Source organism: Protopterus annectens, chromosome 7.part0 (assembly GCF_019279795.1).
Source record: "Protopterus annectens isolate FY-2018-M chromosome 7.part0, PAN1.0, whole genome shotgun sequence".
NCBI lineage: Eukaryota > Metazoa > Chordata > Ceratodontiformes > Protopteridae > Protopterus > Protopterus annectens.
In genome coordinates this window covers 125,169,918-125,184,206 of record NC_056739.1, presented here as the reverse complement: position 1 = coordinate 125,184,206, position 14,289 = coordinate 125,169,918, and the positions used below count along the sequence as shown (strand labels likewise).

The 14,289-nt window shown below is 43.7% G+C and overlaps 1 protein-coding gene across 1 annotated transcript in view; it reads right to left on the bottom strand.

Moving 5' to 3' along the window:
- The window catches only part of UHRF1BP1 (UHRF1 binding protein 1), a 1,147,688-nt gene that overhangs the window by 527,679 nt on the left and 605,720 nt on the right, over positions 1 to 14,289 (bottom strand). The window contains exon 6 of the mRNA XM_044076560.1: positions 10,603 to 10,743. Coding sequence (XP_043932495.1) covers positions 10,603 to 10,743 — 141 coding nt within the window. The remainder of the gene's footprint in view (positions 1 to 10,602; positions 10,744 to 14,289) is intronic.

The following is a 14,289-nucleotide window of genomic DNA, read 5'->3' as shown; positions in this document are numbered from 1 at the left end:
TCTTCTACTACATCCAAAACAGGAGGTATAGCCAAAGGCCTATGCTGGGGTAAAAACAGAAATTCCCTAAGCCTTTTCCTGGAATCAGAGAAGTCCTGACCCTCCCACTTAAAATGCTCCCTCATGGAATGAAGAGTTTCTGAAAAAGAAAAATCCTCAGGAGGAGTAGCAGAAGGAGTAGAATCATCCACATCAGAATCAGAATAAGGAGAGTACTCCTGCAAGTCTTCAGCCGAAGACTCTGAAACATCTGAAGCCTGCTCAAAACCCCCCAGCTCAGGATCCACCCTAGGTCTCTTATCAGGAGGGGGCATAGAACCCCTAATCAAAGTAATCAAATCTTCTGCCATTTTAAGCAAATGCTTCTTGGGCACAGAACCTGAGGAGCTAGGGGTAACACCAACAGAAGCCAAACCTGGCCTGCCCCTGGGGGAAGCCTTTGAAACAGAAGGAGAGGGCCTAGCCACCTTGGGAAGGGAGGGGAGTATAGTAAGATGAGAAGCCCCCTCAGCCTGACTAGTCTCCTGAGAGGCCACATCCTGCAATAATAAGGTCTCACCCTGGGAACACAAAGAAACCTCCGGTGGAGCCACCGGCTCCACCGACACCTCTAAAGAACCGGCGTCTGGTACAGACGGTTCTTCTAGCCTAGGCTTAACTGCCTTGTCCTTGCGCTTCTTCGAAGAAGCGGGCGTCGGAGCATCCGACGGCATTTTATAGTTGCACCGCTTCCCAAAGACTAACCTCACACAATCCAACCTTCTCTTTATAGTGCGTTTATTAAATCTAGCACAAGAGCGACAGCCAACAACGTCGTGCTCAGGCCCTAGGCAAGGAATACACAAAGTATGATAATCTCTATGCGGTATCTGTTTCCCACAAGAAATGCAATTATTAACTTTTTCTGACATCCGGTAAATGACTGAGGCAAGAAAAAACTAAAATATTCCCAACGGGTACTTAGCCAACTTTGAACTCGGTCTGAAACTTCTAAATCGAAAAATCTCAGAACGCCAACCAGCACTTGCAATACTGCTTCTGCATCGGACCATGCGGCAAAAAAGACTGAGGATATGACGTCGGTCATGCGCATTTGTACCCTGACATCCTGACGTCAGTCAAATGCGCCCTGACCGACGTCAGCCTTATACTTTGATATTCGGGCCGACCAAGGACAGCGGACTACCCAAGTGTTAGGACTTTAGCAATGTGAGATGAAGAACATCTGCATACTTACAGGATTCTATGTTTAGTCCTGTTCATTCTCCTACTAACTTACACCATGTCTTCCACTCTATCATAACTTACTCATATGTTGTTATTATCCTCCGTTCCTTAACACTTCTCTTCACAGGAATGTTAAGCTCAAAAACAGGCTCCTTAACAATACATCACACTCAAACAAAAATAAAAATGAACATTTTATTTCCCATTTAATGCAGTCAACCACGACACCTTTTGTTCCATTGTGCATGCTGAATCACTTGAGTGCTCATGTTTCAGGCTCTTGGCCTGCTAATCTAAAGGCACAGCGCACATGTATACTACTGGTAATATGGAATCAACGTGGGCTTGGTATCAGTCGATTACTTGGGAAAAGATGCAAATGGGCAGCCACCAGTCAGTGTTTCTCCTTCACTGGTGCAGACAGTATGGAAAAGTAAGTACAGAAAATGAAATGACTCCTAAAACACATCAGTCCTGGCAATGTCCCTGAATTACATGCAGGAGGAACCATGCACATACATACGTCTTTTTGAGCTACACAGACAGAAAAATATTTAATGGGGAAATAAAGGTTTGTTTGTGTCTTTCGACTTTTCCCGGTTAGGGGTTGCCACAGCAGAACTCCAGCCCGCTAATGATTGGTAGTTGATTTTTACGTGCCGAGTTACCAGCCCTGACGCACAACCTTCAACGAAGGTACGCCCATTCACGCACGTCTCCACACATAAGACGTGCTAGCTGAGAATCGAACCGGACAGTGTCTTACTGTGAGGAGACAATGCTACCGCGGGGAAATAAAGGTATATACACCCAAATGAAAACAAACAAGAATACCTTCTAGACATTCCCACCTTTGCTCCCCTACAAAAATACTGTCATATACTGCTTTTTATACTTAAAGCATTTGTATGCATGCTTTATAATATTTTTGTTTTTAGAGAAATTACAAGTGTCAAAAACAGCAAGAATTTCATCAAACTCACTCTACCCCTTACTAAGTTATGATGGTCGGACTTGCCTGTGGAATAACCAGGACGCGATTTCTACAAATGTCTGACACAGGTATTGTAAGAGCTCTTTGCAGAATGGAACAACATGTGATATAGAGTGCCTCCTGATAGACACTGTGGGTGTAGAGAATAAATTAAAAGGCAGTAGTACTCTATAATGACAGTGCTGTCCATATAGTGCAAACTGAACAGGCACACACAAAGCAGTAATGTAACAGAAGGCCTTCATTTTTGATGACACTATACAGGCTCCCTCCACCAGCAAAAAACAAGTTTCTTGAGGTGCCACCAAGTACCTGATGTCTAGGACAAGCTCAATGTACACTGAAGTCCACAGTGGACAGAAGTCCTCATCCCCCTCAAAACCAAGGAGCAGAAGTAAAACTTCCGGTCTCATTCCAAAGTGGGAGGTAGGAACCAGTTTGTGTCCCTTTGAAAAAGGGGAGTCTGGACCTATCCCATGAACAATGACGAGACCAGTTTGTCAGTGGGTCAGCTCCTTCTGGGGCTGGACCTAGCCATTCAGGACCTTGCAAAAACCTTACTAGCCCCTATGGATGGCTTTTACTTTAGGATACGTTTGAAGACTGCCCTCACACCATCACAGTCTGGTCCTAGACAAGAGTCCAGACTGCAAACACTGGTTCAGCAGTCAGCTTTGTCAGGATTAAAAGGGAAAGCTTGGTCTGTTTGATGTTTATGAGGTTGCCTCATTTATGAGGAAGGACTGTTGCTGATTGCTCCAGGAGAAATGGGCAGACTGAAAGGGGGGGGGGAGTAGAGCAGGCTGTCATTAACAGTCTACAACACTGGTCAATCCCTTCGCCCTCTTCTGGAAATCCTCTACCAACTCATAGCAGGCATATCCAAAGAGGATGATCTCACCCCCCCCCTCCAAAAAAAGGGAACCCCTACTCTGGCCTGCCTGAGTTCATTCTTGAATGAAAGCCTCAGTTCCCACACCTTAAGCAAACACATATCAAAAGCTTGCTATCCTAGACACAGCAATGGCACAAACAAAATTAAAGCAGGCCACATATGGAAGGCTACTGTGGAAGCCATAGCGAGTGTCTTAACCAATTTCTTAGTGACCCCAGAGTCAGTGAAGGCTGAAAACGTTTTAGTGTCTGGTCCACTACAGACACTGGAACCTGAAGAGGCAATACAGTTGAGGACTCACAACCACAATGACAGATAAACCAGCCTCCTTTCTCACTCTACCGCATTCCTTGCACTCTGCATCAGATGCAAGATGGAAACATGATGTGGTCTCCAGCATGCTTCGCATGATGTATGTGATGCAACAGCAGATGTCTGCTTTCAGATGTTTTGTTGTGATCGCACTCCACTAAGCTAGGGGTATGTTAAGGTTACATGCCTGCTAAGGAACAGACACAGTGGTATGCAGATGCTTAATATCTTTAGATATAATATCCCTTGAGCTGAGCAGAAGCCCCAAAGTGACACCATCCAGACCTCCTTCTTCTTCCTTAAATGCTAAACGAGATATTTCTTGGAGCAGGAGACTCCACAACAAAACTTCATCAGCCTCCTCAGAGCATCAATCATCTGGAAAAGAGGAGCCACAGACTGATAAGGACTTATTTTCCTTATACATTACTAAGGTGTTTTAGTTCCTTGATTCCCTTCCAAGGCAGAGAGAGTGTGATAAAGACCCTCCCCTAACTCTAGTTTCAGTACAGGTGGGCCAAAGCATGCAGAGTGTGTAAAGGGTTGAGTAATGGATAGGCAAGTACCTGACGTGGGAAGCAGCACGGCTGAGGTACAGAGATTAGACAGATCTACACAGGTTCTGGGACTATCAACAGTATCTCCTCTGAGAAAGACAGAACAGCTACCTGATGTCTAATATCTGGGCCTGTCCTACACGACAATGAACCATCTTGCAAACAGGCATCAAGTATGCCAAATGCTGCCACACAGCACACACTATGTGGCAAAAGAGATTACTTTACTATTTGCAAGCTGGCATTAGGTAACCTCCAACTGTCTGAACCTTCCCTATGGTGGTTGCCAGCATACGCTTCCTGCAAGCTGCTGTCATCTTCCAAAGTGCAGGACAAGCGCAAGCTTAATGTCACTTGTAAAAGGAGAACTAACCACAAAGACCATGATGTCATCTTGTAGATGGAACTGTCTTTAGGAAGATGTGACGTCCACATCAGTCACCTACTCTCGATCATCAGGCACTGGTCTGGGATCAGCTGGAAATACCTCCTGATAATGCCTGTGTTGGGCACATTGGACAGGCTCTGTCTTGCAAGATCGTATGCAGGCCAACAATTTGGCCAGATTAAAACACTCTCTTGGTAGTGCCGAACATCATGATATTCCTGCACACAAGTGTGGGTCTTAGAGTGTGATCTGGTAACCAGTCGAGGACTGTGACGACTCGTACTTTCAAACCACTGAATGTGGGAGCCTTCCCACAATTAATGCCAGGATTGAGAGTCAATATATGAACTGTGGAAATAACAGAAAAGAATGGGTAGGAGGTCTGTGGGAGCAGGAGAACTGAACCTGGGGGTAGGGAAGGAGTAAGGCACATTTTCAGCCTGAATGGTGAGTACAAGCAGATGCATACCCACTACAACAAGAAAAGTAGAGAACAAAAGCAGGCTGGGGACTTCAGAACAAGAAATCTGAAATTCCACCAGGTGACTCAGTGTGGAGGTCTCAAAGCCAGGAGTACTTGCCTATACCGTACTGCTGGCAAAGAAATGTCAAAAATAATGTGTGTTAATGTGAAATCTGCAGCAGTGCAAGCTGATGTCTGCATGAACACACACCCCAAAACCAACCTGTAACATGTCACACCTGGAGCTAGGACAGAAATGCTTTGGTCATTCTGTTTTGGTAAAAAGCCAAATCTCAATGAACCTAAGGCTGTACTGCAGGAATAACCTGAACACAAAGCTCCACAATACAAAGCTAGTGGATTTTTCTTTTCTTTTTTTTATATTTCTTTATTTATGGAGTTGCCAATCAAACTAAGCAATATGTACGTGACAGCAGGAAGAAGGTGAGGCACTGGAGGGAATAATCCCAACTCTGTAGCAAAGAAGAATAGTGCCCTAAATCCCTGACTCAGAACACCTGTCCTCATAAGCAGGGAGTGAGTAGAAAGGGAAATGTACCCATCTGCACAGAGGGATTTAGAGCTTGCACCCTAAGGGTCATACTGCTTCAGGTCTAACGGTGAAACATGCTGGCACTGAAGCAACATATAGGCCGCAGAGAGGAATGGCCATGATCACCCAATCTGGTGATAACAGTCATGCAGGGAGCATGTCGTAAGAGCATGCACATCCCTGAAAAGAAGGTACAGGTGGTCTCTGCAGTGGCCATAGCCACCCAATCTGGTGATAAGTCATGCAGGGAGCATGTATGAGAGCATGCACATCCCTGAAAAGAAGGTACAGGTGGTCTCTGCACTTAGGGCCTCATAATATACACCCTCAAGCTTAGATCCTGGTAGATGTAGGCTGGCAACAGAGGTTGAGATTATGTAGTTCTTCGATCTAGGGACAAATTTTTCTGAAATTCAAACAGCTGGCTCCCAATCTTGAGGGGGTAAAGCTAGACCCTCAGGTCTCCAGAACAGCAGTGTCACCTTTACACCAGGAAAAGAAGCAGGCAGTGGCAAGAGTGCAACGCATCCTCATGGCTACCTGAACGACCATCTGTTACGGACAGCTTTCATGTCTATGGTTGACACTCAGCATGGTGGAAATGAAAGGGTCCGAGTCCATTACAGGAGGACTTGATAACTTGCAGACATGGGTGGCACAAAAAGATATAGGGAAAAAGTACTAGAAGGAAACTCACACAGACAAACAGAACAATTAAACCCACACAGCCAGCAATCAGAGCCCAGAACTAAACATCAGGACACATAACTGAAAGGAACAAGAAAGAGAAAGGAAACTGCATCATTCCCATCATGGAGTTGGAAGGAAACAGGATCACACACCAGATTAGGAGGTGAGAGGAGGCAACATTAATACTCCACCTGAACCTTAGAGAAAGCATAATAATTTCTCACTATTCTTACTTCACTATTTTGTCCAAAACTATTGTTTTAAAAAAGTAGTCTACACCTGCAAGGATGAAACCCACCCAGTGAGAATACATTTATATTTAGTAGAAAGTCAACAGCCTACAGACAATGCGTCAATAGTCACTGAGGAAAACTAATTTCCAAACAAAAGTAGAGCCATTAAATTGCTCTCTTGGGGATATATCCATAAATCTGACAGCTGGGTACACCCCATACTCTGTGGTTAGTCAAACTATCACACATAATTCAACTTAACATCTTTTTGCAGCCCTTGAGAAGCAAACAGCTCAGGACCTTGTGAGTGGTACAGCTCTTATCTCACAGCTACAAGCCAGCTACTGTTTAAAGACATATGAGTGAATGCATTACGTACGTGTCAGAGGTCATGTAGATATCTTCTGTTGGTGACTGGCTACTGAAGTGAAAGGAGCACTGTGTCACATACCCTCACTCTCTTCCACACCCACAAAGTACACAGGCAGAAAGGTCATCTCAACTTCCATTCCCACAAACTTGGAACACCCTCTCTCGATACCCACTCACATAAACTTGGAACACCCTCTCTCGATACCCACTCACATAAAACAGCTTGGCCCCCCCTTCCAAACACACATGAAAAAACATATCTGTATTTTCACAAACACAAACCTAACCATCCCCCATCCCCACACACACACAGAACAGCCTGTTCTCAGTTTAACATATATGAAGCAGCCTGCCACCCCCATTCCTATGTACATCAGGCTGCTGCCTGCCCCTGCAGACAGCTCAACATGGCCCTCATTCCTACATACATATGAACGGTCTGCCTGACACTTGTGTCTTCACTACGTAAATATTTGTGAGCTCTTCATTGTTGGTCAGGTCAAATCACAACCACCGTGATGGATATGAGCAAACTAGGACATCATGAAGGCAGGCTAGCAAATGATGTGGGGATGGCTGGACAACAATGACAATTTTCACCAAGTGTGGACACATGAAATAGCAGTACGACACACACACACACTTGCCCATCCAGTAGGTTTACCACAATGAATGTTACAAATCATTCTGAAATTCCTGAGCTTGATGTGACTTGACTGCATTGGATGCTTTAGTCGACACGAGTAAAATCAGCAAAAATTTCTAGCTTGTGGTCTAGTTCAAAACAATGCAGTGGTTGCAGTGGTTACTGAATCAGAGGGGCAAGAATGAGTTCTCATGCTGTCCTGTAACAACCAAAACCCAGGGCCATGAAAAGGTCCAGTTATGCTCCCTCCTCCAAGCCAGGTGACTCAACACAAAACCCAGACAAGGGGTACAGAACTTTCTTAAACTGTGGAGCAAGGACACAAGAACCAGCCAATCTGTAACCCTTACTTTCTGACACCATCGTCTTCTCAATGTCTATAAAGGAAGAGAAGGAAAGATAATGCAGGATGACCAACAGAATGCAAACTACAGTCAAATCCATTAAGTCAAGTAGGAAAAAAAGAGGTCAAGAGAAATCCTTAAAATTCTGAGCAACACAACCATTTCACCTGCAAACACTGTCACAATTTAAACATTAATACAAAAATCATGCTTGTGAAAAGTAGTTAGGATAATGTTACAGGTATTCTCATGGAATAGAACTGCAGCATATAATGAAGTACATACTCTCAAAGTTCCACCAGTAACACCTTTAGCAACCAACAGTGCAGGCAAAAGTGCAAAAAGATCTTCATGTATGTGAACAGCTGCAAAGGGCAAGGCAAAGACTGACAGCCAATAACCATGGCTCTACACGAATATTTCAGCTGGAGACTACAGAATCCAATGTACACACTTTGTCTCTGAAACATACAGCTTTGGTGATCCAGTACCATTTTTAGCCTTACTTTACTCCCTTTTCACAAACACCTTATTTGGCTTATCCATTCATTATTTTGTTTACTGTTTCTTGCATTTTTTTTGTTGTTGCTGTATACAGCATCCTCAGACTGGGCAATATGATTTGGGGATCAGCTGACCAGCTGAGCTGACATTTAGCAGGAAGAAGCCTGACAGTAGAGAAGCATGTGTTAATCAGAAGAGATTAGAGAACAAAACTGAATGACCTTTAAGATGTGCATGGCAGCAAATCAGTACGTATCCCTTGTTGGGGCAAGTGGCTGAAATCACTGATGCAGGACTTGAGATAAATGATTCATGTCAAAAAAATAATAGTAACTCTGCTTCATTGCAATCTGTAATCTCAGATACTACACAAAACAGGCTGCAGTGAAGTCCTTCAAAGAGAAGAATTCTGTCAACAACTACCACTAAGTGTCAAATAAACACCTATTTATACAGATTGTTCTGATCAAATCAATGTTTATTTGATACTTACAGGTGTGCACTGGCAATGCCTTTCTTTTGACTTTATTGCAGCATGTCTTCTGTGGTAAGGGATTCAAGGACAAGTGATGCAACCCCTCTTACTCCATTTCCTTTTCTGCATATAGCTTAGCCTGATACCACCAGTTTACTGGTTTCCACACAAAATTTTAATAATGCTTCTGAAACAGCTGACACGTGAAACTTCAGGGCTTATAATCCAAGTGTGATTCATAAATGCTATCATACAAACTCCTAGTATTAAAACTTAGCATTCTAGTGTAGAGTTAAGGACCTTAAAAGTCCTCCAGAAACATTTTCACTTCTTCCAGCTCTAGAAAAAAGAGCTGCTATCTTTCTACATAATACCAGAAACTGTAGCAAAGAGCTACATCAGCACCTTGTCACATTGTCAACACACACAGCAGGTAATATTTTAAACTATTTAAGCAGCCGAGATGCCAGCTGAGGCTGCCTAAATGATTATCAGCAATAATACTGAAATGCAGGGACCAGTCTGCACTTTTTCTACAGTGCTGACTACCATACTTTAGAAGCTTGCACCCAGAGCAGCCAACTCCTTTGTCCCCCCAGGCAGAGTTTTGCTCATGGGACAGCAGTATTTGTTCTGTTTAAATTCTTGTCACTCTTCCAGACGCTAAACAGCAACATAATTCTGGCTGTGGCCAGATACCTACCTGTGCACTGTCCCAGGAGTGGCCTGACACCAAACACTGTACTACCTCAAACACAGCCCAGCACTAACCGTTGCATCACCTTAGTGGAATCATAGCGATTTGCCAGAGAAGCTTTCAGCAAGTACTGAAACCATGAAAATAACTCACTGAAAGTTACTTTCATCAGTCACAATCCAGGTTACAGGTTCATAGTACTAGGCTAATTACCCTTGTGGGCCATTTCAAGCCTAGCCAATTACCCCATGTGAGAATCAAACCGTGCACCTTATGTCTGTAAGGTAAACACCTTAACCATTATGCCATCCTCCCAGGTGTCATTCGTAAGGGCATGTCTACTGCAACCTCCAACCCTCTGTCCATATACATATATACCTACTCAATGACGAGACAACAGCAGGGTAAAGGTCAAATGTCATTGACCCTAAACCTGAAAATTACTTTGCAGCATGAACACTTGCTGCAAATGTGCTTTAACAACTAACAAGGCCCCACCTTAACAACTGCCCAACAGTAACTACCAAACTGCCTCAGCAGTGGTTTAATACAGACCACTGCACTGACCCCACAGTGCCCCAAACCAATTGGTACAGTGCTTCAACAGCAGCCCCACACCATCTAATGCAATGTGTTAACATCCTGACAAGGACTGCTGCACTACTCAAAACTGGCCTGACAGCAGATGAAGCACTGCTTCAAACAAACAGACCAGCCCTGACCACTGCACTAACTCAGTGACTACTTCATAGGCTCTACAGTGGCTCCTCACCAGCCAATTCAACAGTCAAACAAATAAGAATAGAAACAATGTTAAGCAATCTTGGGGGGGGCTCTTGTCTTCTTAATTTGCATTTCTTGAAACTCTACACTTTAACACCTAATACAAAATCATTCAGTCCATCAATTTCACTGCTTAATATGAACACTGTTATTTTTAGTTAGTTTCTCCTACCACAATCTTAAACAACAGCAATCTATACCTGTCCCATCATGCAACACCTGAGGGTCTTGAAAAGACAGAGTGCACCTACATTACAATGCTCTGCACCTGAATCCCTCAAATAATCGGCAGTCGCTACCACTTAATAAAAGTGCAGGCCTTACTGCTTAGTAACGATCCTACTGCCAAACAAGTACACTGGTGTCGTACACCACCCCAGTACACTGTGAAATACAATGGCATTTAGGTGTTCTTATTGTTTTTGTATGACAGATGCTGTCTTTTTAGTCCAAGCAAGATGTAACTCACCCTTCGTTTCAGAGCGACTTGGATTTTCCCCTGGTTTGTGATGAGTCTTAGTGGAGTGCTTGCAAAATCTTGTTCCCCGCTCTCAATAGCATCAGCCTCAATGCGTAGAGTCTGCCAAGTTAACTTCTTAAAGGTCAAAACCTGCCAATTTAGTAGAAAAATATGTTACTCAGATGTGACCGACATAAAAGTCCTGTATAAAGTAGCAAAAAGAAAGCAACACCTCTACACCCAAAGTGCAGCTGCTGTCACTCGGGTCACATTACATGAACCCTGCAGCTCTCACACATCCTTTTGAATCCGTTTCATTCTTCCTTATCTCATCTTGTTATTCCATCACTTACTGCTTCTCATCCGTTCAACTTCCCACTTCTCTCTGCATCTCATTCACACCACCTTTCCACTTCTCTTCCCTCGGCATGCCTCTCTCAGCTTTTCTCAGTCTTCTCCCCATGGTATCTTTTCTTGCAGCCATTCTCACTTGCCTCTTCTGATGTCTTCATACCTCTCTACATTATTATATGCTACTATCCCTGTGGCATAAGCCATTCTCAGTCATTATGGCTACATCTTATCCATGAAGCTCTGCTAAGCAAGATTCCATTTTCCATGCTTTGACTTTGTAAACTCCTACTTGAACTAAATGTAGTATATTTTTGCAGCTGTATACGTGTATATGTTTTATAGCATAACCTTGCATCTGTAAATCTGTTTTGTTGATTTCTCATGTGATCCTATTCACCCAGGCTGTGCCTGCAAATGGTCCACTGAGATCAGTGCACTATTCTGGTAAAAAACATAAATAAAGACAAGTACAGCTACATTATATAAGGGCATCTGCAAAGTGTCATGACAAAGCTGATATATTGACATCCGAGGAAGGAAGTAGCACAAGCTATGGTGCTGATGAACAGAGCTCAGTCAAAGCAGCCAGCATTGGAGATGCACCCAGAAATGCTGGGATAGGCAGTCATAGGCTCCTTCTGGGTACACAGTGTGCACAGCAGCCGCTGACAGGCAGTCACAGGCTCCTTCAGTCTGAGTACATGGTGTGCACAGCACCTGCTGATAGGCAGTCACAGGCTTCTTCAGTCTGGGTACATGGTGTGCACAGCACCTGCTGATAGGCAGTCACAGGCTCCTTCAGTCTGGGTACATGGTGTGCATAGCAGCTGTTGAGAGGCAGTCATGGGCTCCTTCAGTCTGGGTACATGGTATGCATAGAAGCGGGTGATAGGCAGTCACAGGCTCCTTCAGTCTGGGTACATGGTGTGCAAAGGAGCGGGTGATAGGCAGTCACAGGCTCCTTCAGTCTGGGTACATGGTGTGCACAGCACCTGCTGATAAGCAGTCACAGGCTCCTTCAGTCTGGGTACATGGTGTGCACAGCACCTGCTGATAGGCAGTCACAGGCTTCTTCAGTCTGGGTACATGGTGTGCACAGCACCTGCTGATAAGCAGTCACAGGCTCCTTCAGTCTGGGTACATGGTGTGCACAGCACCTGCTGATAGGCAGTCACAGGCTTCTTCAGTCTGGGTACATGGTGTGCACAGCACCTGCTGATAAGCAGTCACAGGCTCCTTCAGTCTGGGTACATGGTGTGCACAGCACCTGCTGATAGGCAGTCACAGGCTTCTTCAGTCTGGGTACATGGTGTGCACAGCACCTGCTGATAAGCAGTCACAGGCTCCTTCAGTCTGGGTACATGATGTGCATAGCAGCTGCTGAGAGGCAGTCACAGGCTCCTTCAGTCTGGGTACATGGTGTGCATAGGAGCGGGTGATAGGCAGTCACAGGCTCCTTCAGTCTGGGTACATGGTGTGCAAAGGAGCGGGTGATAGGCAGTCACAGGCTTCTTCAGTCTGGGTACATGGTGTGCACAGCACCTGCTGATAAGAAGTCACAGGCTCCTTCAGTCTGGGTACATGGTGTGCACAGCACCTGCTGATAGGCAGTCACAGGCTTCTTCAGTCTGGGTACATCGTGTGCACAGCAGCTGCTGACAGGCAGTCACAGAGTCCTTCAATCTGGGTACATGGTGTGCACAGCACCTGCTGACAGGCAGTCACAGGGTCCTTCATTCTGGGTACATCGTGTGCATAGCAGCTGCTGCACTGCTGTTCCCCAGTGGAGCCTGAAGAACAGCAAAAGTAGAGATGGCAACCAGGAAAATACAAAAGGAGGTGTGAACAGTGAAGGCACAAGATGTAAGGAAGCTGGTAGAAAGGATCGGTAAGAGGAACACAGGCTTCTTTTTAAAGGGCATACCTAGTGAGACTGAGCAAAAATCGGAGAAAGTTAGTAAAGGAATGGAAAAATTAGAAACAATGAATAAATTGCTTGCTTCAGCCTTCGCAAAGCAGAGCAAGGGAAGACTGCAATGCTAGGAAGGTGGTAGGCTAGAGTGACATAGTGCACAAACACCATAACAGAGTGGGAAAAGGGTTACAAGGGAATGGCATCTTTAAGGGGGATTAAAACATAGGGACCTAGTGATGTACACCCAGAATCCTTTGCTATCTAGGCAGTGTGCTAACAGATCTTCTGAGCGATGGTTTTAGTAATTCACAGGCTAATGCAGAACTACCCAAGGACTAGAAAATAGTAAAAGTAAGGACTAGAAAATAGTAAAAGTAAGGACTAGAAAATAGTAAAAGTAAGGACTAGAACATAGTAAAGGTAAGGACTAGAACATAGTAAAGGTAAGGACTAGAAAATAGTAAAAGTAAGGACTAGAAAATAGTAAAGGTAAGGACTAGAAAATAGTAAAGGTAAGGACTAGAAAATAGTAAAAGTAAGGACTAGAAAATAGTAAAAGTAAGGACTAGAAAATAGTAAAGGTAAGGACTAGAAAATAGTAAAAGTAAGGACTAGAAAATAGTAAAAGTAAGGACTAGAAAATAGTAAAAGTATGGACTAGAAAATAGTAACAGTATGGACTAGAAAATAGTAAAAGTAAGGACTAGAAAATAGTAAAGGTAAGGACTAGAAAATAGTAAAAGTAAGGACTAGAAAATAGTAAAGGTAAGGACTAGAAAATAGTAAAAGTAAGGACTAGAAAATAGTAAAAGTAAGGACTAGAAAATAGTAAAGGTAACGACTAGAAAATAGTAAAAGTTAGGACTAGAAAATAGTAAAAGTAAGGACTAGAAAATAGTAAAAGTAAGGACTAGAAAATAGTAAAGGTAAGGACTAGAAAATAGTAAAAGTAAGGACTAGAAAATAGTAAAGGTAAGGACTAGAAAATAGTAAAAGTAAGGACTAAAAAATAGTAAAAGTAAGGACTAGAAAATAGTAAAAGTATGAGATTCTTGTACAACTTGTAGGTGGAGGGAAGAAAAAAAACAGTAAACTACATGCCTTTTAACCTATTAGTTGTGACAAGTAATGTGATGGACAGAATTCTGAGGGAAAGGCTAGCTGCTTTCCTACAGAACACCCCCAGAATAACCAGTAAAGGGCCGTGGTCAGACAACATTAATTGAAACTCCTCCACTTTTAAGGGCAGTTCACAGAAGAATCCAAGCGAGGCATACATATAGACATGCTAAGCCTTGACTTCACAGCCAGTGACTAGGTTCCACAGAGATGGCCCCTAGAACATCTAGGATGTCTGACAGTAGGATCAAGACAAATGAACTAGATGCAGAACAGCTAAAAAGTAGGACAAACAAGACTGTGATGAG